The sequence below is a fragment of the Vicugna pacos genome, chromosome 9 (assembly GCF_048564905.1).
Source record: "Vicugna pacos chromosome 9, VicPac4, whole genome shotgun sequence".
In the NCBI taxonomy this organism is placed as follows: Eukaryota; Metazoa; Chordata; class Mammalia; order Artiodactyla; family Camelidae; genus Vicugna; species Vicugna pacos.
In genome coordinates, this window is record NC_132995.1 from 41,276,805 (window position 1) to 41,304,493 (window position 27,689).

Below are 27,689 nucleotides of genomic sequence, written 5' to 3' on the forward strand. Positions count from 1 at the left end.
TGGCGGGAGAGCGGGGTTCCAGGTGGTCCCCCGCTCTGCCATCCAGTCAGGTGATTGTTGCTAACTGGGCCTGTGCCTGAGCACCTCCGCGGGTACTGAGTACCTGGCGGCTCCCCTCAGCGACAGAGACCCGCATCGCGATCATACCAACCTCCAGCTATCGCACTCCAGCCGGGCCACGGTTCTCTGATTCAATGGTGTTTCCCAGTCAGTGTGTTCTGAGTAGTTGGAAACCAGTCTGTTTACTCCCCCATAAAAGGGTACACCCAATGCAGATAGTCTTTTGCTTAAAACGTTTTAACCTAGTGCGTCTAAAACAAAACCCGAAAGCTAACATGGCACAGTGTGATTTGCAGAAGTCCACCCCTAATGTCCCACCTTTTCTTCTGCTCAGAGTGCTTCAATCACTCAGGCTTTTGTCACTATGCGCTTAGTCCGTTACATCTTACGGCCTTTTCTTGGAAAAGTTGGGGTAAGGATTCCTGAAATGTGAGCATTACACTTCCACATCCATTAACCTGGCTTATCAAGCAGGCTTTAATTTAAATGCTGTCTTCTCCAAAGAGTCTCTCCATAACTTTGTTATTCTCTTTAATAGTACCCTGTATGTTTCCATTCTTGCTCTCAGGTATTCTGGAATTGTTTCTATTTACTCTTTCTTTCTCCCATTATGGTCTATAAATTCTTGGAGGACATGGACCTCTTCTGTCTTATTTATGGTAGTCTTCCAGTCCTAAAACTGTGCCTGACATACAGAAGGTGCCAAATCAGTTTTGAATGAATGAATCAGACATCTGCTCTGAAATATGGTTAGTAGTGCAATTAGGGCTTGGCATGGTGATTTCCATTCCTTGCTGGTAAATGACAGCTTTTGGAGAATGAGGAGGAGATTAGTGTATCCTGAATCCAGAGTGTGGGTTCCTTCTGGGAGACGACAAATCATAATCATAGGTGAGAAGATTTATCCATAGATGTGTAGTGTTCTGTCCTTTAGCATTTATTTAGGTTCATGTGAAACCATTGACTTCTCTACAGTTCTGAGAAGGCATTGTGGTCCTAGATACAGCCTTGGCAGCATCACAGATGAAAAGGGAATTCCACAGGTTAGAGTTCTTTACTATACTCTTAACCTTTAAGTGACTTCATGGTTGATTCTACATGGACCACAGGATAAGAGTTTCGGGACCTGCCACAATGTGGACCCCTCCAACGTGTTTGACTCCTTGTTTAGTTTCACATCAGCTAAACTGACTTATTCACTGTGCGTGAATGTCTAGCCTTTCTCATCTGGTGAAGTGCTTTCTCCCTCTCATTGCCCACTTAAATCCTACCCATATTTTAAACTTTTCCTGAACATTCAGTCAGACGTGGTCATTTCTACTGTAGCATTTGTTGCACATGGTTTTCTAAAGCACATTACAGATTCTGGTAGTTCTAGATACTCTGTCTTTAGTAATAAATATTAGTGTATGAGCTGTACAGAGCTGATTCTAGCAGTGCTTTTCAAACTATAGGTTGCAACCCATTGGTAAGTTATGAAATCAAGTTAGTGGATCATGACCAGCATAAAAAATAAAAATTAAATAGACTGTATCAGAGGGCCTTGCCCATAGGAAGGCTAAACATTGTTTTGTGAAACTTCAAGTTGTATGTACTTGTGCGTGTCCTGTCTCGAGGTAAAGTATTTTTCTTACTGGGGTTGTCAGAAAGCTTGAGAGCAACTAGATTAGAGAATAGATATGCTGAAGTAGAGTTAGAAGTTTTACTGGAAGACAAATTGACTACTTTGAACCAGGCCAATGACTGCCTGAATCTTTTCAGAAAAGATTGTTCTCCTTCCTCTAGTATAAGAATTCATTGTTTATTTAGTTCAGGTAACTTCCAAGTAAAATCAGTAACTCTGGCCAATAAAATGCCTTAGGAATGTTTAGGGACCTGTGGAGGAGCCATTCTTACTAAGATTTCCTGAAAATGGATCAGTGTCAATCAAGAAGTGATGGGGAGTGTGGAACACGTGCTGTTTTCTGAATGGTAAGAGGGAGGGCACTGTGACAGGCCATGTCTGCTGAGAGGTACCTTCAGACTTTGAGCTGTGGGGGTTGCCTCTCGGAAATAGATCTCTTCGGGGAAATAGGCCATATGAGACATGAATCTAGTGATATTTTATTTATTTGAGGCACATTTGTTTTTAGATGAAGGAAGGTTTTTAAAAATTGCTTTTAAAATTGAATATTGAGTAGATAAGTAATCATAGTTAAAAGTAGTGAGGCATAAAGAATGAGAGTATCATGAACACCTGTATTCTCACCACCCAGTTTTAGAAAAAAATCAATGCTGTTACTTTTGCAGTGCCATGTAAGACCCTCGTTGATTCCATCGTTTTCCCTTCCCTCTGAGAGGTAGCCACTGTCCCCATTCCTTGCTATGCTTTTTAGTGTGATCCCTGAAGAATATATTGTCCTATGTTGCATAATTATAAATATAGTGATATATATTCTGTGATTTGCTTCTTTATTGGTTCAACATTATATTCCTGGGATTATCCATGATGCATATAGCTGTGATTTATTGTTTCCATGAAGGTTTTCCTAGTTGGTTTGATTGCTGTATCTTTGTATTTTTCCTCAAGTGTTTAATATTCTGAGGCACTATTGATGGCACTCCTTTACGACCACTGTAATTTCTTTTTTGTTCTCCTTTCCTTTTAGCCCTTTCTTCTGCTTTATTTCCTTTCTCACCTTCCTTCCTTCACCTGAGGCTGCACTCAGATGTACCTGTGAGGCTCTTTGGACGCTGTTGGAATCACTGAGGACTCCTAAAGCTTCTAGATAGCTTTCTGAATTTTTGTCTTAATAGTTGTTTGGTTTTTTTTTTTTCTGTTTTTTTCTTTGTCTTTGTCTTAATAGTTTTTGTTGTTAAATGCTGAATACAAAACCAAGTAACTCTTGCTGGAAAGATTAAAATACTCATTAACAAATATTTTCAATGGCACTGACATTTTTGTCTATTTCTTGATTTTTTTTTCTCTTTTTTTCCCCTTGTCTTAAAATTTTTTTTTCCTCTACATTTTTGGGCATTATGATTTGAATAGATTTGTGATGATAAGACTTGTCCACAAGAAGTGAGCTGGGAAAGGCTGCTTTTCTATGCTAAAACTGAGGAGCTGATTGGCACCATGAAAGTCTTCTGCGGGCGTGCCAATCCAACCACGGGATCCATGGAGTGGCTGGAGGAGGATGAGCACTATGATTACCACCAGGAGATTGCAAGGTAATGAGGGTTTTTCCACAGTTGGCTGCAGCTGGGTCAGGTGCTCTATCTCAAAACAGATGCCTTGGAATCCAGTCTGAGTGTGGAATAGGTTGTCACCCAGTGCTTCTGATCAGGGCAGGTATTGATCACCAGCAGGTCTTTTCAGCCAGATAGGCTTGTGTGGGAGTTAGGCCAAGTCATGCCTGTGTGGAGAGTCAGGTATCATGTAGCAGCCTTACCAGAGTCCCAGAGGATCCTTCTGGGACCCAAGCAAAGAGGACCCAAGTTTCAGTAGTAGTAATGGAAATAGAAGAATTTATGGAATTTAATCACTTACTTGTGTCACTACAACAGTGACACATTTATCATATGGTTAAATTCTTTTTAATGGAAAAGGTGAAAAAAATGTGCATTTTCTTTCCTTTGGAGGGGTGTTTAAAAGTATGTAAGTAAGTTACTGTTACTTAACAATCATTAAGTGCATACAACACTGTGCTAGGGCCATAAATACCAGAATGAAAGAGATAGGGTTCCCATCCTCAAGAAACATGCAGGTTTATGGAAGAGATAGACATATAAAAAACAATGACACCAAGAGATAAAGGCCAGTGGAAATGGGCACAAAAGTTCATAGAAGCAGCAAGAACCACCTGGGTTGGGAGGGTGATATTTGAGTGATTTCGCAAATATAAAGGGTGGGAGATTGCTTTCTGAGCAGCAGGGATTATGTGCAGACTTCCCGATGAGCTAGTGTGGGAAGTGGCTAGCAGTTCAATGTGGCTGGAGTGTGGTGCAAAAGTAGGGCAGTGGTGAGAGAGGATGCTGAAAAGCTAGGCAGGGCTCAGGTTGTAATTGGTGGTAACAAAATGCGGGAAGAGGAACATGAGTGTAAGTTCAGGATTTGCCACTTCTTAACTCTGACATTGGCCAGCCTAGTTTCTCTGAACCTCAATATGATGATATATGCCTTAATATACAATATAATAATGTGCATCAGTATGATAATATACATCTTACCATGAAATAAATACTCTTAGGGTTGTTTGTTGAGTGAGTGAAACATGATATTTGGTACAGAATAAGGGCTCAAACATACTATTTTATTTCTAAAGATTTTGGACTTTATTTTCTGAATGATTGAGATATTAAATAGAGGGGAAAAAGATTAGTTGGCATTTTAGAACATTCACTGAGAATAATGGGGAAAGTGGGTTGGAGGGAACAGAAACCACTTGGGTGGATATTGCAACCTCAAGCTGAGGCAGTGAAGGTGGAGACAGGAGGAGACAGCTTTGAGGGAGTTTGACTTTGATAACTCATTGGATGCAATGATGGAAGGAGAGAGAAGATTCAAGAAGCACCAGGATTTCTGGTTAGAGTGACTAGGTGGATGGAACCGATATTTCCTGAGAGGAAAACACGGGGGGAATGGGTGATGTTGGGGAGGGGAAGGTGATGGAGATTAGGTACCTAGATTTGGCCATCCAGATAGAAATGCTAGTGGGCAGATAAATGTGGATCTGGAGACAGTTGGCAGTTGTTAGAGTTGAATTGAAAGAGATGCAGGCTTTCAGAGATGGGGATGTGGGATGAGAAAGGTAGAGGGCTGAAAAAGGAATCCTGGAATAGCTGAGGAGGTAGGAAACCAGGAGGGAATGGCCAGAGAATAGAAAGGAAGGCAATGTTTAAAGAAGACGGTGTTTCCAGCAAGGTCAGAGAAATCCTGGATGTTAGTGATGTGAATGAGCTGGTGGTGCTTAGAGAGAGTGAAGTCAGTGGAGTTGGTGGGGAATGAGTGGGTGATGGGACAGGGACGATGGGGAGTGAAGATACCTCTTATAAGGTGGAGAAAGGTAGAAAGGACAAGATTTCAGCAGAACACTCAGGTGTGCCATTAAAAAAAAGAACTTTATACTTTTAGTGCAGTGCTCCTCAGAATGTTGAGTATGGACTGACTGTGTCAGTTGCCTAGAGCACCAGTTCAAGTGCAGATTTCCAGACTCCAGCTTCATCTTCTAGATCAAAATCTCTTTGCATGTATTATAGGAATCTGCATTTAAAATAAGGTCTCCATTAATTCTGATGCTGACCTGAAGCTGGAGGTCCCCTGTTTAGTGAGAGTGCCTTAGCTGTCATCTGGAACTCTCAGAAAGAATCTTTGGGCTGAGCCTGCTGAGTTCTGGGGGCTTATCCTGACCCTGCCAGAGATTTTTCAAGTTTGTGAATTACTAGAAAACAGTAAGCAACCATTACCATTACATGGATAAGCAGCCCTCCTCCCTGTAGGTTGGTGAGCTCTGTGGCTTGGTGCACTTTTAGTTATCCTTGATGACATAAAGCAAAGTGCTGGATATGATACCTTCCACATAAATAGCAGGTATGCACTTTCCTTCCCTCGATTCCTCTCCCCAGTGTTAAATTTGTGATTATCCCCATGTACAAATGTATGCAAGATTATGTAAAGTATTAGACACATCTGCATTGTTCCTGAGGGGGATAAATGTATGATATATAACGTGATCAGTGTGCTAGGACTATGGAATTACTGTGACAGGGCTAACAATCAGAGCATTTTTAGTCTGAGATTCTTTACTGAGAATACTTTTCTCAGACTTTTTCAGATTTTTTTCTGCAATACAGGAGAATGACAGCTTATAGCTCTGTTAAAAATAGTTTAAAATGATCCTGGATGTTTGTCCCATCTGATTTAGGACTGCATTAAATATATATATGTGAGTATTCTCACATGTTGATATTTAACATTATTAGCAGAGGTTTCTGATCTGTCTTTTAATTTTTTTTAGATCATCCTATGCTGATATGCTGCACGACAAAGATAGGGTAAGTGTAAAAGGAAACCATTATCTTGATGTGGTATTTGAAACCTTCCATTACACAGTTAAAAACTCCCCCTAGAGGCATGATGTTACAATGATGAAGGGAGGCACTATGTTGTAGGCGGGAAATCAGGAGTCTGGATCCTGCTTCTTGTCGTGTTATTCACCTCACAGTGTGACCTTGGAGAAGACATGAGATCTCTGCAGACCTCATTTATTAGATTTTAAAGTGAGTGGGCTATACTAGCTGATCTCCAGGATCTCTGGATAAAAATACTCTCATTACACAATTTCACCTTGTATAGTCAGTTTGTAATTTTAAAAAAGGATCTCTAGAGGTCACTGCAGACTGTATTTTATAAAGCACATTTGGCTTTCACTGCACAATTATATTTCAGCTTTTCTTCTTCATTTTTGTTTCATTTGAGTTTTCTTTGCCTTCCTTGAATTATGTTTCAGTTCGGGTCTTATGATGGTTAGCAACCCAGAATTTCCTGGTCTACCAGAGTGCTTGACTAGTCAGCCTCATCCAGATGGTTCAGAACTTGGGAGGCTTGAAGAAGAAGGATACAGGGTCATACTTAAAAACTGAGCAGTGCATGGCAGGGGAAGGATCAGAGCACATGGTAGGGCTGGTCACGAGGCTGTGTTGTTGTTGGTGGTGTCTCCTACACCCAGCCCTGGTTAACTGCTCGGTTTGCCTGCTTCCTGGCAACACTATCACAGAAGGACCTCCTTAAGCACCATTAGTGTGTAGGCTACACCAAAGGGGCTAGGTGCTGTCCTAATTTTCAGCCTTTGCTGAGCTGTTAGGGAGTTACAGATTGTGGAACAAACATTGTTCCTGGCTTTTGATTAATCCTCTGTCGTTTAATGGCCTTGACTTCTCTTTGGACTCTTGAGCCTGTGAACCTCTCTGATTTTAGTGTCATCTGCAGAGAGGGTCCTTTTTGCCCTAGCTTCTAGGGAATTTAGACAAATGGCATTGTCATCCATCTAATCAGCCAAGCCAGAAAGATGGTGCCCTTTTCCTTATCTGAGCCTGCAGTCAGTCATCAAGATCTGTGGTTCTTTAAACCCCACTGCCTGCTCAATCCTTATTGACTGGTGTTGGCCCTTCTTTTCCTACCTCTATATAGCAGTCCAAGGGGTCTTTCTGAAATGCCAGTCTGACTATGTTACTCCTCTGCTTAAAACCCTTCAGTGGCTTCTCACTGCTTTTGAGGTAGCACTCAAACTCCTTGCAACAGAGCGGGGTGGGTATAGCTCAGTGGCAGAGTGCATGCACAAGATCCTGCGTTCTATCCCCAGTACCTCCATTAACAAATGAAAATAAATAAACCTAATTACCTCCCCCCTTATATATTATTATAATATATAATAATATAAAATTTCAATTGATTTTTATTGATTAATTTGGAATTTTTTCTTGCTCTAGTATGTGGAGCAGAATCTCCAATATAGTGTTTGCATCATCTGATTTTTTTGGAATTTATTTGCTAAAGGTGGTTTATAATATCCTTTACTCTCTCTTTATAATATCCTTTACTCTCTCCTTTAATGTCTGCAGCATGTATACTAATATCACCCACAACTTCATCACTCCCTGCCCTTCATTCCCAACTTTTTGTTACTTGTACTCCTTTTCCCTGTTTACCATTTTTTTTCTTTCTTTTTCTGGACTAGTCTTACCAGAAGTTCATTAATTTTTTAGTCTTTTGAAATAACTAAATTTTATCCTTGTTGGTCTCTATTTTACATTTCTTTCCTAGTTCATTAGTTTTTGTTCTTCATTATTTTTATTCATCTACTCATTTGGAGTTTGTTTTGCAGTCCTCTTTGTCATTTTTTAAGACAGATGCTTATCTCATCTTTTATCTTTTTTAATGCATGTCTCTCCAAATATTGCCTTAGCCATCCCCAGAAGTTCTGATGTATAATTTAAAAAATTATTCAGTTCTAGGTATTTTCTAATTCCCTTTTGATTTAGTCTTTTACCTGTGAGTTTAGAATTCCTTAATGTTCAAAGACCTTTTTTCTTTAGTTATATTTTTGTTATTGAAATTTCTAGCTTGATTGTACTGTGGTCAGAGAATACTGACCTTTTGATACTAGTCCTGTATCAAAATCCAGTCCTGTATTAGTTATTTTTTATTGCATAACAAATTATCCTAAAATTTAATGGCTTAAAAGAGTTGTTATTTCACAGTTTCTGTGAGCCAGAAATCTGGGCTCAGCTTAGCTTGGGTCCCCTGCCTCTAGATCTCTTGTGATCAAAGTATCAGCTGGTAGGGGTATCATCTTAAGTGTCAACTACGGTGAATCTACTTCTAGATATTTGGGCTCTTAATATTCCTTGCTAAGTTGCAAAGCCATCAGTGCATTTAAACAGATATTTTCCCCGACATTTTTAGTTATTTTCAGCGGAAGGGTCAGGGTACTTATTCAGCTAAACTGTTGTGGAGGAAAATTATAGCTGTTTAAGCTACTAAAGGCCTGAGCTGAAAACAAAGAAATGATTTCCTGAGGGGAAAATAATTTTTAGCCCAGGAAGCTGGATGAATTAGAGTTCAGTAAAGAGACCAACAGCCACATTACATATTTCAACAGAGGGGATTTAATAGAGGGAATTGGTTACCCAGGTGTGGAGGACTGGGTAACACCAAGATACCCTAGAGTTAGTAATTGTAGAAAGCAGTTACCTTGCTAAGAGCTGGGCAAACAAAGGGAAAAGACTAGAGTTTCCAGAATCGAGACATGTGGAGGAGAGGTCCTATGGAGCTGGTGCTCAGGTCTCTGAGAGGGATCGCTGCTCAGTTGCTGCTGCTTCCTCTGAGGGGCCTGAGGAGAGCAGCCAACCAGGACAGAACCAGCTTTCTCCTTCCTTCTACCTTCCAGTCACCCTCTGGTTCCCCCATTGCCCAGTCATACCAGCTGGAAAAAGGACACTGTGGTTTGGAGAGCCGCAGTCCCAGCAGCTCTAAGCAGAGTATAGAAGAGTGGGTGTAGAGAGGAGAGACAATTGCTTAGTACATTTAAGAAGCTGACCCAGTGCCCATGGAGCCTCGCGAGTGCTGCCTGACTCAGCCAATGCTGTTCTTTGATGAGCCAGAAGAGCTACAGGGTCATGATGTACACTACTGCTACCAGCTGTGACTCTAGAACTTCACAAAGAACTGATTTCTAATAACTGGTGTGAAATGACAGCTACTTCTCCCTTTTTCTTAGAATATAAAATATTACCAGGGTATCCAGGCTGCTGTAAGCAGGGTGAAGGACAGAGGACAGAAGGCCTTGGTTCTTGACATTGGCACTGGCACTGGACTCTTGTCAATGATGGCAGTCACAGCAGGCGCCGACTTCTGCTATGCCATTGAGGTGAGCCACACTCTTCAGATGCACGTCCTGTGTCTTGTGTGGAAAGGTCCTTGTGTTCCTTGCACTCTGCACATCCGTTTGTTCACAAACTTTCATGGAGTGTTCCCTTCGTGCCCAGCACAGGGCCAGGTTCTGAGGACGTAGAGGTGAATCAGACACAATTCCTTCCTCCAGAGCTCATTTTCTCCCCTGAAAACAGAGGTTCTCAAGCCTTGGCTGCATGTCAGAATCACTGAGGAGCTTTAAAAAATTCTAATACCTAGTTAGTCAGTGTTGTTCCCCACCCATCCAACCCCCACCCAATTTTAATTAATTATTATTCTGGGATGTGGCCTGGACATTGAGATTTTTGAATGTGCACCAAGGTTGAGATTTACTACCTAGAATATTACCATAGAGCCAGCTACCATTTACTAGTAGTTTGGCAACCTGTTATTTCTTTTCCTTTATTAAGTCATTAAGCATATGTTATTTTTCTGGTAATGTAAATAACATGCATCATTATAGGAAATTTGGTAAATATAAAATAAAAATAGTGTGTTAACTCAAGGTTAAAATTTTGGTATATATTTTGGTGTATATTATTCCAGACTTTGGGGAAGGGGTCATGTATTTAAACTTACCCCTACAAAATTTGGTTCATATGGTGATTGAGTTGCAAATAACAAAAAGTCCCAAGATACTGGTGGTTTAAGCAGATAGAAGATTTTTGCTTTCTCACCTTAAGAGGTCAGCGCTGTGGGTTATTCTATCTAGACTCCTTCCAGCTCCTCACCCCCTATGCCTACAGGGTGGCCTTCATGCTTATCGTATAGGAAGGTGGACATTTTAGGCTGAGGAAATACCTTGGTGTATTCGGGTAACAATGTCATCCAGAGTCATGGCAAAGGGTTTCATGGTAGAAAAATCCAGAAAGGTAGATTGTAGCCAGAAATGTGAAGGACCTGAGTGTCACAGTAAAGACTTAATTCTAATATCTTGAGTTAGGTGTTCTTAACCTGAGATAAGAATAATAGACTTTAGGTCTTTATGAAAGTCCTAAAAGTTGTATATAAGTATGTGTGTGTGTGTGTGTGTGTGTGTGTGTGTGAGGGAGACAGAGAGAGAGAGAGAGAGAATTCTGTGCAGTTGTCTCAGGATTTCATTAAAATGATTAAGAGCTATTTCTTTGCCTTGTGGGGAGTCATCAGGGTTTTTGAGCTGATGCAAAGGAATCAGTGTATTAGGATGGTTGCCTTGATAGCCTCAAGTAGATTTGGTTATCTTTACAAATGAAGAAACTAAGATCCAGAGAAATTAAAGACTTAAGTTAATAAGTAGGGGAGCTAGATTGGGAGCTTTGGTCTTTTAGTTCCTAAGTATGGTGCTCATGCCACAATGGTAGCTTTGTTGGGAGGGTGTGTGTGTGTGTGTGTGTGTGTGTGTGTGAGTTTTCTAGTGTGGGTGTCTGGGATGCCATTGATTGGTAAGAGGAACTCAGAGGAAGGGGTATCCCTTACTTTGTGGGAAAGATAGTAGTGCATTTTATTTTGAAGGTGTTAAGTATGAGAGAGGCAGGTCCTAGTAGGACCTCCTACCAGGTAGTGCAACCTCCTTGGGCCTCCACCCCACCCCATATCTCCTCTGTGCTTGGCATGTAGTAGAAACTTGTAGCTGCAAATTAAACCCAGTGGAATGTCATCCTTTTGTATTCATTTCTATGACACATACTTGGAGAATGAAGTATTTAAGTTACATAGATGAAGTTTTGTTTATTTGCATCAAACCAGTCCAATGAAATATTTTGCCTATACCACATGCTAACAAAGGTGCATTTTGTATATTCAGGAAGAAATTTTGTACTGGAGGCCTCTTTTATTTCAAATCTTAGGGCCAGAATCAAGGCATACCTTGCTAACTTTGAGTTTTAGGATGTTATTTAATTTCTTGCTCATTTTTACTTGTGTTTTGCCTCTAATTTTTAGGTTTTCAAGCCTATGGCTGATGCTGCTGTGAAGATTGTGGAGGAAAATGGCTTCAGTGATAAGATTAAGATTATCAACAAGCATTCCACTGAGGTGACCGTAGGACTAGGTATGATCAACATCCCTGTGTCAGAAGCTTTACTTGTGTTTGTAGGAGAGAGGAAAAGGTTTATTCTAGTTCCTGGAATAACTGTATCCAGAGAATCACAGAGAAATGGGACCTTAGCATATAATGGTCTGAAAATAAGCACTTTTCTATTAGTTTATTTCTCTGTGAGTTAAAACAAATCAGGAACAAGTAATCAAGTGTAACAGTGATGATGCAAACAAATGAAACCACCCTTTGCTTTAAATAAGTTGAAATTCTTGTGTGGCTTAGTCTGAGTTTTAAGTTTTATCAGACAGGAATGAAACGGACTAGATAGCAGAAAGAGGTTTGCTTAGTTCTGAAATCCTGCCTCAGCATCCATCGTGAGAGATTTGTCTGTGTAGTATGGCCTCTCCAGGTTTTCAGAATATTTTTTATAGTTTATGAGTTTGAATCAGACTTCTGACATTTCATCTACCACTAGTACCAGGAGAGCAGAGTGGAAAGATTTATGAAAGAAGCTTCTGGGATGAGGTTATAGATATCATCATAGTTATTAAAAATGCATTATTTTAGAATGAAGCATCTACTTAAAGTCAGCATTTTTCTCCCATTTGAAAAACATGTTTTAATGGAGAATCTGAAACATGCACAGGAGGAGGGATTAATGTCTTATTTATTTATTTATTTATTTAGGTTTTATCGTTTTATTTATTTTTATTTATGTATTTTTTTATTGAAGTGTAGTCATTCCACAATGTTGTGCCAATTTCTGGTGTGCAGCATAATGCTTCAGTCATACATGAACATATATTCACTTTCATATTTTTTTTCACCACAGATTACCCCTTTATTTATTTTTAAAGCATATCATATATACAAAAGAGTACACATATCATCCCATTTTTATTTATTTTTTTAATTTGGCAGGGAGGTAAATAGATTTTTACTTATTTACTTATTATTTTAATGGGGGTACTGGGGATTGAAACCAGGACCTCATGCATGCTAAGCAAGCGCTCTCCCACTGAGCTATACCCTCCCTTTGTCATATCATCCCATTTTTAATCAACATTATTGAGCTATGATTTATATAAAGTGAATGCACCCATTTGAAGTGTATCACTTGGGTTTTGACAAATGTAAACACAGTTGTAACTACTTCCTCAGGACCCTTTATAGTCAATCTCCCAATATCTCTGGTCCTAGGCACCCACTGATCTGCTTTCTTCAATATAAATTAGATTTACCTTTTCTAGAATTTTGAGTAAGTGAAATCATACAGTTTATACTCTTTTGTGCCTACTTTCTTTTTTGTAGCACAGTGCTTTTGAGTTTTGTCCACAGTGTTCTGTGTATCAAGAGCTCATTCCTTTCTATTACTGAGCAGTACTCCATGTGGGTACATCCCATAATTTGTACATCCCTTTACCTGTGATTACATGGGTAGTTTCTTGGATAGGTCTTTAGGTTTACTGATTTTTCTTTGGTGGTGTCTAATCTGCTGGTAAGCCTATCTAGTGAACTTCACATTTCTGACATTGTAATTTTAATTTCTGAAAGTTCCCTCTGATTCTTTTTTTAGGGCTTTCATTGTTCTCTTACATTCATGTGTTCCTTTAAATAGTTAACGTATTTATATTAGCCATTTTAACATCCTTATCTTCTATTCCCACTGCCTTTGTCTTTTCTGGGTTTGTTCTCTTGACTAATTTTTATCTTGGTTCTGGGTCCCATTTTCCTTCCTTGCATGTCTAGTAATTTTTATTTGGATGCTGTGTATTTTGGGAGATGTGCATTGCTGAGTGCTGGATTTTGTTGCCTTCCCTTAAAAGCTTTATCTGGCATGTAGTTGGGTTACTTGCAGATCACTTTGATCCTTTCAGGGCTTGTTTTTAAGCTTTGTTGGAGCAGGATTAGAATAGCTTTAAGTCTGGTTCTCAGCTGCGGCATTGTTGACATTTTGGACCTGATAATTCTTTTCTGGGGAAGTTGTCCTGTGCATTGTAGGATTTTTATCCCTTGCCTCTAACCAGTAGAAATCTGTAGCACTTCCCTCCCCACAACTATGTGTGCCCATCAGAGATGTCTCCAGACATTGCCAAATGTCCCAGGTGCTTGTGAGATGGGATCAGAATCTCCCCCTATTGAGAAACACTGCTCTAAGGCTGCTTTAGCCATGCTAGTATGGCGTGATCTTTCTGGGGTCTCTGCTGAGTGCCTGAGTGTTGGCTGATCAGAGCTAGAATGTTTTCCCAGTCCTCTGAGCTCTGGAAATTATTCACCTTATAGCTGTGTGGTCATCCTTTGCCCAGCCTTCTTGAATCTTACCCTGTGTGGATGTGAACATATTCAGCAAGAGACATGAGAGCAGCCCTTTGCAGATTTCTGAAGCCCTTTTTCTGTGTGACTTCCTCTCTGGTTCTCTCTCTTTCAAATCCCGGCCACCTCCACTCCCTTGGACTCCAGTTGCTATCTCCTTACCTCAGCAAGACACTTTGCTCTGCTTGGCTGGCTTCTCACTCTGTATATTGTGGTCTGGGAAGTACCTGCTGGAAGCCAGAGCAGTAGTAGGGGTCACTTTGTTTCCCATTATTCAGTGTCTGAAAACACATGTTTCTTATATTTTGCTTGGTTTTCTAGTTGATTACAGTGGTGGGTAAATCTGATCCCAGTTACTCCATTTTGGCTTGAGGTAGAGATCTTGACGGCATGGAGACAGACCTGCAGAGCAACCTTTGCTGTGTTGCTTAGTCTTTGACTCTGCCCTGTGTCTCCTCTAAGCTGTGTGTTGTTCATATGTGTGCTAGTCAGTGTATTAGGCCAGGCCCCTCATATGCTTTCTTAATACTCTTCTGTGTAGTGTTTATCGCTGCAATAGTGAAATAATTGTGTAGTTATGTATTGAATGTCTATTTCCTAGCATAGCTTAAGCATCCTGAGCTTGTGGACTCTGTGGTCTTATTAATTATTCCATCCCATAAGTTGGCACATGATCTTTAAGAATTCAGTAATATTTCTTTAGTGAGTAGATTGTCAACTTTGCTTGGTCCTTGACCCCTTGTAAATGGGACTTTGTTTCTACTCCTTCAACTTGGCAAGTGGCTTCCTCTGCCAAGGCTGATGGTCTTTTCCCTGCTTTTCAAATACTGCAACTTTGGTACTTCTGCCGTTAAGTCCTTCTAGAAACTTTCCCCAGACCTCAGTGACATCTCCCAGTCTTGGTTCTTCTTTACAACTTCCTTTTTGCTCCCAGATGTGTATTTCCAAGTTCTTGTTTGACCCCTTTTTAAAAATGGCATCTGAGTTTGTTGCCTCAGAAATGAATTATACACTGAGGCATGTGTAGTGGCTGACTTGGGGTGGGATTTATTCATCCATCCAGTCATTTGGTGAAGACTTCTGAGGCACCTGGGGTGACCACCCCCTGCTCAGGCTCCCCCTTCACCCCCTGCACTCTTCTACTTTAGCACTTACAGGCTCTCAAGAAGTATTTGTTGAAATTCACTGGGTCATAAAACTATATATTTGAAGCAAATTTGGACATTAAATCATTTTAAGTTACATAATTGGCTTAAAAATTATTCAGAAGGTAGAACTGGCTGGGCTTGGTGATTGACTGGATATGGGGTGACAAAGAGGGAGGAATCAAGAATTCAGCTAATGTTTGCTGTTACTGGGTGCTAGGCGTTGTTTTAGGCACTGGGAAGAACAGACCAGTCAGGGTCCCTGCTTCCCTGGTGCCCAGTCCTGATACCCAGGCTTCAGGACTATATGCCACTCACTGAGGCAGAAACATTGGAGGGAGAAGCAGGTGCGTGTGAGTGGAGTTGGATTGGCTCAGTTTGGGACAATGTGTTTCAACTGGAGTTTGGGATGATACCAGAGAGGATGTGCAGTGACTCAGGAGGGAGGTCTCTGCACCAGGAGACAGAAATTTCTTCTCAGCCTCCTTTCACATCATGCTGTCATTGAGCACATGTGTACTTTGTAGGAAGTGGACAGAATACCTTGGCTGTTCTAACTACCACCACATGAAGCAGATCTTGTTACCCCTCTTTTACAGATGAAGTTGACTGATGGTCAGAACTGAGGGTTCAAGGCTAGAAAGTGGGATCCAGGCCAAGGTCTCTATGACTCAAGATTCAAACTCTCTCTACTGCACCCTTTGTTAAACCTTTTTAATGCTGCTCTGTTTTTTGCATCATCCATGATACTTGCCTTCTTTGTAAAGAAGATGAGTGGGCTTTGTGAAATTGTAATTCATGAGCCATTAGTAATGTTTACAGTTAATTCTCCAAGATGAATAGCCCCTTCCAAAGTCAATTTTGTCTTGGCTCATTAAAAATTATAATTATAGGAGTAATGTTACATTTTAGAGGTTTAAAAATAGAGTTTACAAAAAGACCTTCCATATTCCTACTATCCTAAAAAACTGTAGCAAGAAGCTAACTTGATTAAGGGAGATTTAGTGTAAGAAGCTGAGAATTCTGAATCCTGGATCTCAGTAGTATCATTAGGTATGAGTGGAATCAGTCAGCTTCTTTTACTGTGGTTTTCTCTCTCTGCAGCCTAGAAATATTTGAAGTACCAGCATTCAGTTTTTGCTTTTCAAATAATTTTGGCTAATTCAGTAGTTAATAATTGTTAGTTTGTATTTCTTCAGTTGCTAATAAGAATGAAAAATTTTCCATATACTTGATTGATTTGTTTTCTATTTTGAATTGTCTATTTGTATTTTTGCCTGGTTTTCTCTTTGGGTATTTATAGTTTTCTTATCAGTTTTACAAGTCCCTTGCAATATTAAACATACAGAAAAATTGAAAGAGTAATACAGTAAGCATTCATGTTGTCTTAACCAAGACTTACCAGTTGTTAGCATTTTGATGTATACGTATATATCAACATGGATTTTCTTTTTGCTGAACCATTGGAAAGTCAGTTGCAGATGTGATGACACATGTAAATAACTTTAGCATATGTATGTGCTTTCAATTTAATGATCTGTTAACCTTTTATCTTTTACATATTTGTGTAAATAGTTTTTCTAGTTTCTTGCTTGCTTCTGACTCTTTCCTTGTGTTTCTCAGATGGTGACATGCCATGCCGTGCCAACATCCTGATCACAGAGCTGTTTGACACGGAACTGATTGGGGAGGGAGCACTGCCTTCCTATGAGCATGCACACAGGCATCTCATGCAGGTAGGGATTGAGGGTCTCCCTCGGGCAAATTGCTGTGATCTCAGCCAGCTCACACAGCTCTCATTGATACACCATGCCCTACACAGCCTGAGCCCTCAGGACCTTGCTGTACACGCTAGGACACCTCTTGATTGCTGTAAGACTTCTGTGCCTCTTGAATGCCAAGTCTTGGTAGGTTGGAGTCAAAAGACAAGAAATTGTGTTCAAATTCAATTCAATTCAGCAAACATTCTTTGAATGTCACTTGTGTATAAGGTATTCTAGCATCCAGAAAGAAGTATAAGACATCTTTCTTGCTTCTAGGATTCACACTAGTCAGTGGTGGTGAGGACTTGGTGGGCCAAATGGAGAGGCAGGCAGAAGCACACTGGTGTTTGGCTTAGGGCTGGCAGAAAAGGTCAAGGATCAGGAAGGAGATGAGGGAATATGTGGAGAAAGTAGAATGTGGAGAGGCTCTGAGGAGAGGGAGAGCTGTCCCAAGTGGAGGACCTCCTTGGTGAGTCAGTGAGAACACCAGCTTGGGGCGCTTGTAAGCTAGTGGCAGAGAATGGAGGGTGGAAGGACTTGAATGCCAGGCCATTCCAGATAAAGGAGTTTAGGTGGTGATAGTCTTTGACAGCTGTTTTGAGAAGGGAGAGACATGCTGAAAATGTTATTTCAGAGACATTGGTCTTACTTTTTTATGGACATAAACTGGAGGTGGAGACTCAGAGGCAAAGGCTGGCTGGGGAGTTGTGAGTGTCTGCTTCTGCTGGCACCTGCCCTGTGCGCACTCTCCACATGAGCCTTTAATTGTCTTGGCCTGGGACCCTCTTTGGGATTCCTAGTGCCCCCAGAGTGAGGAAGGGGGCTCCTTCCAAGGCAGCTGGGGCCAGAGTCCACATTACTTACGTGGGTAGCAGGTGATGGTGATTGTTCTGCAGATCCCCATACCGTGTGAGATGCCTCATTGTCTTCAAAATGGAAAATCCTTTTCTAGTAACTTTGGTAGAAATTATTTTTATTTCTCCCCCATTAAAACCATCAACTAGATGAATCCCTGAAATAGAGGGAAAGGATATTTAGAATTAGGTTAATGTTGCACAGTTTGTCTTTCTCAAATGCATCTAATGATTAAAAGGTGCACTGGCAGCCATCCTCAACTTCTCTCCCAGTTGGCCTGTAGCAGCCAGGCCTATTGTCCACTTGAATCACTGTCCCCATCTGCCCACCCTGTGTGTGAACTTGAAGGAACTTGAAGGCTGTACACAGAGTCTCCATTACCCTATCCCTCTTCCTGCCTTATTGGGGGTCATGGAACTGGGATGCTGGAGCATCTGACAGATAGTCCATGTGGTATTGGAATGACCCAGGAATTGATCTCAGAAGAGTGCCTTCATTTTGCCAGACTCTTTTTTGGGTACCAAGAATATGAAGGTGAACTCCTGGGGAGGCAGGTAGTGGGGCAGGTTGTCACAGTACAGTTTGAGGTCTGCTCTGATGGGGTGAGATCCTGCCCAGTCTGGTGGGGTGGAAGGTGGGGAGGTCAGGGAAGATGAAGCATGAGTTGAGTCCATCTTGAAGAGTGATTGGGGTTGCCCTGGCAGCCAGGGGTGGTCACAGCAGAGGAGTTCATCCTGCACAGAGATGTGAAGATGAGTCAGACGGTAGGGTGGCAGGTGGGGTGGGAGAGGAGACTGGAGGGCTAAGCAGGGCTAGACCAAGAAGGGCCCCTGTGCTCTAGAAGGCAGTGTGGCTTCACTGAGGGGTTTTAAGCAGGGGATTGATGTTGGATTTATGCAGACAGACATGTGGAGAGCAATGAGGGTGTGAGACTGGAGATAGGAAGACTGGTTAGAAAGCAGTTAGAGTTGTCCAGATGCTGGGCTGAGGTGGGCCTCAGCCAGGGCTATAGAAATGGGCCTGGGAAGGTAGGCTTGGGGAGGAGGAAGGTGGTCAGGGACTTTGTGGTTACTTAATGTGGAGGCATTGAAAATGATGCCAGGTTTTTGCGCTCGGGCGACTGGACTGGATGGTAGTACTCCCTATTGAATGGGAGTATGGGAGGAGGACCGGGCCTGGGGAGGTATGGGAGGGGTGAAGATGATTTGTTTGGTTTAGACAGAGTTTGGGCTAAGGGTCAGCCAAGTAGAAAAGACCAAGAGGCATTCAAGTACATGGTATTTGGTAAATAAAGATGGAATGGTTGAGGTCAAACTCAGGGGAGAGTATGGGGAAGAATAAAAAAATGATCCAGACCAGGTCTCTTGGGGGTTCTCTCTGAGGGATGGGCAGGGGAAGCACAGCTTTGTGATGGAGTCAGAGGGGGAGAGCAGTGCTTCTCATCCAGAGCTGTGTCTGGAGACATTTTCTGTGTCACAACTGAGAGGGAGGTGCTACTGTCATCTTGTAGGTAGAGGCCAGGGATGTTGCTAAACATTCTATGATGCACAGAACAGCTCCCACTACAAAGGATCATCTAGCCCAATAAGTCACTAGTGCTGAGGTGGAGAAACCCTGTGCTTGTCATCTCCAGGTGGTAGTAGCTGTGAGTGTCCTCTTCACGGCTGGACCCCTATTGCCTAGTGTGTAGAGGGTGTCGGATGAATGAATGAGGTAGCAGGGAAACTGAACAAGGGACTGCAGCCAAAGTCAAGTGAGGAGAGTGGTCAGCAGTGCCAGGTGAGGCCAGGAGGTCAGGTCACTTGAGTGAGGACACTTGTCCATTGGGCTGTGCAGTAAGAAGGTTCTGGTGTCTGGGTGAGAACTGCACTAAAGGGAAGCTCTGAGCCCAGTGCCAGGATTACTGCTTAGCAGGAAGACTTGAACTCTTTTTTTCAAAGTCAGTGTGGGAGTTAATCAGCATGGTGACAATTAAGGTTTATTTTTGAAGTATTCAGGAGTGCCAGGTAGCTTAGAACTTAGCTGTCATAAATCACCTTAGGCATAATGTGTATTCTTTCTGAAGTCTCGTTTCTTTTTTTCCTTTCTGAAGGGCATTGGGCCTAAAACAGTTCACTATCTTAATAGTGGTAAGGCATTAAATGTTACTAAACCTACTTCATATTAAGAAATAAACCTTTTTTGTTCAATAGGAGTTACTGTGGGCCAATGGAACTGGTTTATTCTTTTGCTCTTCTGTTTTATTTTATTTTTTAACATAAATTTAGGAAAACTGTGAGGCAGTGCCTCACAGAGCAACTGTCTACGCGCAGCTGGTGGAGTCTAGGAGGATGTGGTCATGGAACAAGCTGTTTCCCATCCGTGTTCAGACCAGCCTTGGAGAGAAGGTCATCATTCCCCCCTTGGAGTTGGAGAGGTGCCCCGGCGCACCTTCAGTTTGTGACATTCAGCTGAACCAGGTGTCGCCCACTGACTTCACTGTCCTCAGCGACGTGCTGCCTATGTTCAGGTACCAAGGAGCCACCCAGGGTCATGGCACTTTGAGACGTTTGGTGGAATTGGTGTCTTTGGCAGTTCTTTCTGAGTTAGAAGGAAGCCTAGCTGATGTCACCTGCCTCTGAAGGCAGGGATCCGTTGCAAACAAGTGTCATTGCTGGTGAGGTCACCATTAAAGATTAAAAATAGAGGATATAAGCTTAAAATATGCTTAAGTTTCTGAATATTATTCCACAGTGTGGACTTCAGCAAGCAAGTCAGTAGCTCGGCAGCCTGCCATAGCAGGCAGTTTGAACCTCTGGCATCTGGCCGAGCACAGGTGGTTCTCTCCTGGTGGGACATTGAAATGGACCCTGAGGGGAAGATCAAGTGCACCATGGCCCCCTTCTGGGCACACTCGGACCCAGAGGAGCTCCAGGTAAGAGGCAGGAGCTGAGCACGTTTTCTTGTACATCAGGAACCTTGTCCACTTCGGTCATGAAAAAGTAGGATGTTGAACCTTAGATTCACAAGAATTTTGAGATAGAAGAGACTATGTCAGAATCATTGTCAAAGAATAGTTTAAAAAAAAGGCAAAGCTAGCTATAGTAAGCTATAAGGTAGATCTCTCAGGCCGAGTTCACGGTCAGCACCAGCAGACACAGTGAGCCGTGGAGAAGCTTTGGTGTTCTGGCTCTCCTGCGTCCTGGCACAGCCACTCTTAGGTCCCACATCCCTGCCTACTAAGTAATCCTAGGGAACCTCAGGTTTCAGATTAGCTTGGAGTAGAGAACTGCAGCCTGTCTATAAGCCTCATTTTCTGTGGCCTCAACAGCTCCCTTCTCCAACTCAGTAAAAGTGGGCAGAGGATGTGAACTCCAGAAAAGGAAATACATGCGACTCTTTAACATGTGAAAAGGTTGTCCAGCCTCACTCGTAAGACCCAGTGCAAATTTAAACTGCAGTGAGATACCATTTTTCATCAATCAGTGGATAAATTTCAAAAAGTGTGCACACCATTGGTAGAGCTGTGGGGGAAGAGCAGGAAATGATCTGTCAGGGTATCTTGGAGGACAGCAAGGCCCAAAGGCGTCAGGATGGAAAGTGACACCAGTTCTTCCAGACACTTGGGCTCTGGATGGATTTGCATATGTGTAGAAGGACATGTATACCAGGATACGGTCTGCAGCCCTGATTTAATGGGAAAGACTGGAGCAACCTAGAGGCCACCAGCAGAGACTGGCTAAGTCCATTCTCCTGTACCTCCTGTACGTCCTGTACCTCCTGTGCTCAGGGTGAGGTGGCTCTCTCTGCACTGATGGGCAGCAGTCTCCAGGATAGATCAAGTAAAACAAAGGGAGGTGCAGAACAGTATATGCTGTGCTAATGTTGGTGTTATTAAAAATAAGAGTATATGTGTTTATGAGTGTATGTCAGTGGTCCATGGATATGAGGGTATCTTTGTAATAATTCACAGAAATTGGTAGAAATGATTGTTTCTAGGAAGAGGGCTTGAGGTTAAGAGTGGAATGGAATCTTATTTTTTACTCCATGACCCTTTTATATTTTTTGAATTTTTTTCTCATGTGCTTGTGTTTTCTCCCCCTCTGCACACACGCACTCAAGGGGGAAAACGTGGGAAAGGTACTTCAAGGGTGCAGAATCAAAGCTTTCTTCTCTACCTGGGAGATCTTGGTCACCATCCTCAGTATCTTCTGACCTATTACCACTTGCTGGGCACTGGCTTTGTTTTGATTACTCATCTGCTGTTTCTGGGTATATACAGGGTGACTTTAGGGAAGGCCTTGGCAGCTCCCTCGCTCCCTGAGTTGGTGCAAAGGATCGTGACTGCTGTGGGATTGCAATCAGTCACCCTGGGCCTGTGGGCTGCCCTGGCTCCACTCTGTGCAGCCTTGGTCCTCTGCAGGCTGAGTGTGTGTGGCAGGGTAGGGGTGGTGATGAGAGGTGGTGGGAGGGAAGGTCAGAATTCTCCCACAGAATTTAGATTGCACTGGGCTGCTTTCTTCCTCTGCAGGAGTGTGATGGTTGCAAAATTGGCATAAGAATTTCATAAAATGTGGTTACTTTTCACTTGTGTACCTTAAAAGTGCTACCATGTATATTTTCTCCTTGAATCCTCATGTAAGACATGCTAGGTAACCACATACTGCCAGACCCAGTGAGGGGAGCAGGGCCTCGTGTCTAGGCATCGGTGGTGGGTACTCATCCCCAGATCTCCTGAGAATGGGGCTTGTGTCCTTACTTTACCAATGGTGGCTTTTGGACTATTATTTTTTTTATAAATATAAACTTTTTTTTATTCCGTTATAGTCATTTTACAATGTTGTGTCAAATTCCAGTGTAGAGCACAATTTTTCAGTTATTCATGAACTTTTGGACTAATATTATTTTTGGATTATTTGGAATTTGAAAAGCTGGTAATGAATCACCCTTATGACTTCACTAAAATGCTCTTGATCAGTGTAGAGCACAATTTTTCAGTTATTCATGAACTTTTGGACTAATATTATTTTTGGATTATTTGGAATTTGAAAAGCTGGTAATGAATCACCCTTATGACTTCACTAAAATGCTCTTGATCAAAAATATATTCAGTGTCTCACTCAGACAGTGGGTTTTGTCAGCAGTTCTTTAGCATTAGGATCTGGGAGGCTGGTGTGTGGGGAGGCCGTGGTGACATGGATGCACTGTGGGAGCGAGGGAGGGGTCGGGCAAGGCTTCTCGTCTCTTTGGATCAATTTACATAGTAAGAAATGAATAGCAGGATTTAGAGAACCTTTTTTTCCCCTCCTTGTTACTATTTATTTTTTCCAGAACATGTATCTGGCTAGATGTTCATTTTCTAATTTTTATGTTCAAATAGACATCTTAAATAGATGGGAATGTCATTCACCTGCCTTTTAGTTAAATTCAAGACCAGGTAGGATAGAATGTGTTGACCGGAAAAAAAAAAAAGGACTACGTGAAAGTTGAGTTAGGTTTTATTTGGGGCCCGATGAGGACTATGGCCTTGGAGACCGCCTCTCAGATAGTTCTGAGGAGCTGTCCTGGAGAGGTAGCTGGGGAGGTCAGCGTATATACGATTTTAGTGAAGGGGGATATGTGCAGTCAAGCACACATTTTGGCCAAAGGTTGCTGGTAGTCACGAGGAGCAGATTGTCACCGTTAATGATTTTAGTGCTTTTCTAGATGTGAGAAGATGCAAGAAATTGGGCTCATAAAATCTCAAAATATCTATTTGAAGGCCTGTTCTGCTGGTTTTCCCCAGAGCAGCGAGTGCCGCATTCCTGGTCTCTGCCCTGAACTCCTCAGGGACTGTAGTGGCTAGTGACTTCATTCTTGTAGAACCAGATGATAGGTGATGATATTTAGTTGGCAAATGCCTTCCTGAGAAGCAGGGCTGGCTATTTTCCCAATGTTGTATTTTGAAAATTTTAAATCCACAAAGTAAGTGAAAATGAACATTGATATGCCCTCTACACATTTACCACATTTGCTTTCTGATCGTTGTCTATACACACACACACACACACACACACACACACTCACTCTCTCTCTCCCTCTCTCTCTCTCTCTCCTCTCTCTCTCTCTCTCTCTCTCTCTCTCTCTCTCTCTCTCTCTCGACGCCACCCTAGGCCACATTCTATCTTCCTAAAGCCAGCAGTGTTCCAGAAAGCTTTTGGACCTTTAGCCTCTCTGACTGGAGATTTTTCTTTATCTCTTTGGCCACAGTAGCTATCTATAGTCCACAGAGTAGTCTCCCTGCAAACTAATTTGGCTCCTAGATTAGAAGCGTTGCTCTTGTTGCACTTGGTGACAGCTGATTCTCTTTCTGTTTCAGTGGCGAGACCACTGGATGCAATGTGTGTACTTCCTGTCACAAGAGGAGCCTGTCGTCCAGGGCTCAGTCCTCTGCCTGGTAGCCCACCACGATGACTACTGTGTGTGGTACAGCCTCCAGAAGACCAGGTGTGCCCCGAGCCTTGTAGGGTAGGGCACTAGGCTTGTGACACTGTGTGTTTATATAAATCCCCTCTACAGACCCTGTGGAGGTTTGAGTGGCCACATTTGTATCTGAACAGATTAAGAGCAAGTTTGTGACTGGATGTTTCAGTGCCCATTTGTGTGTATTCACAAGAGGCTGCCCCAGTTGCAGGACCCCATTTGGAGCAGATATATATGAGCGGTCTTGAACTGGAGGGCCCTACAACCTCTAACGCCCACTTGAGAACCAGTGCCTAGACTCATGTCCCCTCAAGGACCAGGGGAGTGTCCCCTCTGGTCCATCTCGAGTTCACTGGGGTAGGTCCCTGTGCTGTATGTTCATGCTCACTAGTGCCTAGCAGATCACCCTTATTGCCCTGTGTCTGTTCATCTCCTGGCCCAGCCCCGAAAAGAACGGGAGAGTCCACCTAGCACGCCCCGTGTGTGACTGCCAGGCTCATCTGCTCTGGAACCGGCCTCGATTTGGAGAGATCAATGATCAGGACAGAACTGATCAATACGTCCAGGCCCTGAGTACGGTAAGTGTCCAGCCCCTTGGGTGGATGTGGACCATAAGGGGTTTGTCCCACGGATCCCAGCTTTTTGCTTGCTTATAATTATATATAATTTGCTGGTTTTGTTTTCCTTGCTCCCTTGTCTGTCCGTGAGTGGCTTCAGCCTGCTCCTTCTGGGCAGGCATTTGGGCAGAGGCTGGGGAGCTTGTTTCTGACTACCTGAGGGCTCTCCTATGAGAGCCTCTGACTCCAAGCCTCCCCTGGCCCCTCCTTTGTCTTCTAGACACTTTGCCTTTGTGGTCAGCAGGGGTCCTATAGGTGACCCCTGTGGATTCAGCCACCCCATTCTTCCTTTCTTCTGCTTCTATCTTTCTAAAATTTTCTAAAATGTAAATCTGGTCATGAAACTCTCCTGAAAAACCTTTGCTCCCTGCTGCCTATAGCAAGGGTCTCTCAGCCTGAGGACCTCACACAAGGTTTGAAGGGGGTGTCTCTGGACCCCTTGGAGTTGTATGCAGAGATATGTGTCATGTGTGCACATGCATGCATTTTGGTGGGGTGAGGGGAGGATCCCAGCTGTCCTAAGTTTCTCTCAGAGGTGTCTGTGACCCGTAAAGCATTCCTGCTTTTGGCTCTCGTCAGGCCCATAGCTGTCTGCTAAGATATAGGAAAGAGGCCTGTGGTCGTGGCCTGGGAGGTGGCCTCTGGTAAACAGGGCAGATTTTCAGCTGGGCCTTCTTGAGGAGACTCTTTCCTGACAGTGGGGCGGGTACGTGGGAAGGTGGGGCTGGTTACTACGTGGGCCTGGGAAGCAAGTGTGGCTGGTGTTGGGGACACAGGAAAATCCAGCTGTGTGCTGTAGGGGTGGAGTGAGGAGGAGATCAGACAGAATGATCAGAGTGATTTAGGGAGTCAGACGGGACGTGTTTCTGTCAGTTTGCCAACAAGAGTTTCTTGACATTGTAAGAAAACCTGTGCTGAGGTTGCTCTTTTCCTGCAGGTGCTGAAGCCAGACAGTGTCTGCTTGTGCATCAGCGATGGCAGCCTGCTCTCCATGTTGGCCTATCACCTCGGGGCAGAGCAGGTACTGGACATGTAACTTCTACCAGCTTCCTGAGGGTGGCTTTTGAGTTAGGGTGTCATGTGATCTAGGTACACAGTTTTGTGACTAAAGCTTTTTGCAAGTGCACCTGCCACACTTGTGGCATGTTTGGGTCAGGGATTGAGGGGTTTGTTGCCTTGTGTGCAGGCAGGAGTCAGGCTATAGCTGTTGCCATGTAGCTCCCAAGTCTGAGTCTGCCATCTTCCTAGGGTCAGTGCAGAATGTTGTTCTGTCCCAGGGGCTAATGAACACAGGTAGAGTTGGTTAGGTGTTGCCCTCTGCCTTGGAGTTGCATTTTAACCTTTAATTTCTTTCTCTGTTAAGTAAATCTCCCACAGCTAATAGCGTGGTATTCTCTTTAGGTATTTACAGTAGAGAGCTCAGCAGCTTCTCATAGACTGATGAAAAAAGTAAGTGATAATTGTTGTTACTGAATAATGAGGGGACCTGGGGGGCCTGCCTTCCTGAGTCTGGGATTGATCGCTTTGAAGCAGCTTCAGAACCAAGGGAACTGGGAGAAGTAGCACCTGCCAGTGAAGCTCTCGTGACTCCCGTGCTGAGAGCTAGCCTGGAAGTCTTCTAGGGCTGTCATTGAATAGCAGTGAGTGTTTAGACTCTCCTTTTTTTTTTTTGTGGCTAAAGAAGTGTAGGCTTTTCTCCTCACTTCACATAAAACTAAAAAAACTAAAATCTTTGCAGTGATAGAATTCAGTTTGTTTCTGGGTCACCAGTGCCCAGGGAATCACTGCTCACAAACTGGCTTGATTGGTTGGTTCTGTGATGGTGTTTCTCCTCCTGGCCAGTGATTGGTTTTGATTTCCTCTCTGAAGGATAACCCACCTCCACCAGACTACAAGACTCCACCACTGCTAAGTCCTGCTGATATGTCTACAGGAGAGATTTCTTATGCTCTTACGACATTTCACTCGTGATCTCCCCCGTGGTCTATAGGACGCTCCGGTGGGGAAAAGTTCCACAAAGCAGCTGAAGGTGGTGCTCCAGAACTATTTGGCCAGAGAACTGCAAACAGATAAAGCAACTTTGAGTTGTTTTTTTTTCCTGGACAAAAACAATACTTTTGTTTTCTCTCTAAGATCTTCAAGGCTAACCACTTGGAAGATAAAATTAATATGATAGAGAAACGGCCTGAATTATTAACACCTGCAGACTTGGGGGATAAAAAGGTGAGGAGCAAGCGCTCTGCCTTTGCACTGGACAGTATGGCTCTGAGACGGCCCCTTCTCTGGGCCTCACTGTGGGTCCCCTAGTACCTCACCAAGCTAAGGACTCAACACTGTTGCGGATGTGGTGAGGTTTGCAGAGATGCCTGCTGAGCAAATACTTGTACTCCTCTCAATTCTCGCTAATCTCTGCTGCTTCAGTGAGGGCAGAATGGCTTTGCTGGGACTGATAGCATCACATCGTGTCCTCCCTTTTTCCTTCACAGCACTGCTGTCCTCACTTAGTTTCCCATCCATTCCTCCCGCCACAGCTGCGCTTCAGTCCCCTGTGTGTGCCTCCTGTCCCTCAGTAACCTTAGCTGTTAAACTTGTCATCCCTGCTGGCTTCATCTCACTGTCCTCCAGGACCCTCACAATCCAGGGACCTCTCCCTCCTCAACACACTTCTGTTTAGGTTCTTAAGAGACTGACTGACTTTTCATGGTTGTCCTTTTATCTGGCTGCTCCTTCTCAGCCCTTCATTGGTCTCTTCCTTCACTCGATCCTCCCCTACAGATGTCCTTGGTGATAGCTTTTCTGACTCCTATTCGTGCATTTATTCATCTAATCAGCAGACCCTCACTGATCATCTGCTGTGGGCCAGGTACTATGCTGAGAATACTGGGTGGCCTATGTCCCTACTTCTGTGGTGCTCTGAGCCTGGTGAGGGAGGCAGATGAGTGCTGATAATACATTGTCAGGATAAAACTGAGTAGGGATGTAATCCTGGAAACCCTTCCTGATGCTCTGACCTCTGGGTCCCTCCAC

The 27,689-nt window shown here is 43.1% G+C and overlaps 1 protein-coding gene across 2 annotated transcripts in view; it reads left to right on the forward strand.

The window, feature by feature from the left end:
• PRMT7 (protein arginine methyltransferase 7) overlaps positions 1–27,689 on the forward strand; it is a 33,508-nt gene that overhangs the window by 323 nt on the left and 5,496 nt on the right. The window contains exons 2-13 of one of the 2 annotated variants that reach the window (XM_015238694.3): positions 3,092–3,270; positions 6,057–6,093; positions 9,318–9,467; positions 11,432–11,540; positions 16,610–16,722; positions 19,872–20,113; positions 20,338–20,518; positions 23,942–24,069; positions 24,488–24,623; positions 25,600–25,683; positions 26,064–26,111; positions 26,796–26,885. In XM_015238694.3, the coding sequence (XP_015094180.1) occupies positions 3,176–3,270; positions 6,057–6,093; positions 9,318–9,467; positions 11,432–11,540; positions 16,610–16,722; positions 19,872–20,113; positions 20,338–20,518; positions 23,942–24,069; positions 24,488–24,623; positions 25,600–25,683; positions 26,064–26,111; positions 26,796–26,885 (1,413 nt within the window). In that variant the 5' untranslated portion in view covers positions 3,092–3,175. The remainder of the gene's footprint in view (positions 1–3,091; positions 3,271–6,056; positions 6,094–9,317; positions 9,468–11,431; positions 11,541–16,609; positions 16,723–19,871; positions 20,114–20,337; positions 20,519–23,941; positions 24,070–24,487; positions 24,624–25,599; positions 25,684–26,063; positions 26,112–26,795; positions 26,886–27,689) is intronic. The other variant, XM_072967595.1, reaches the window with a different exon arrangement.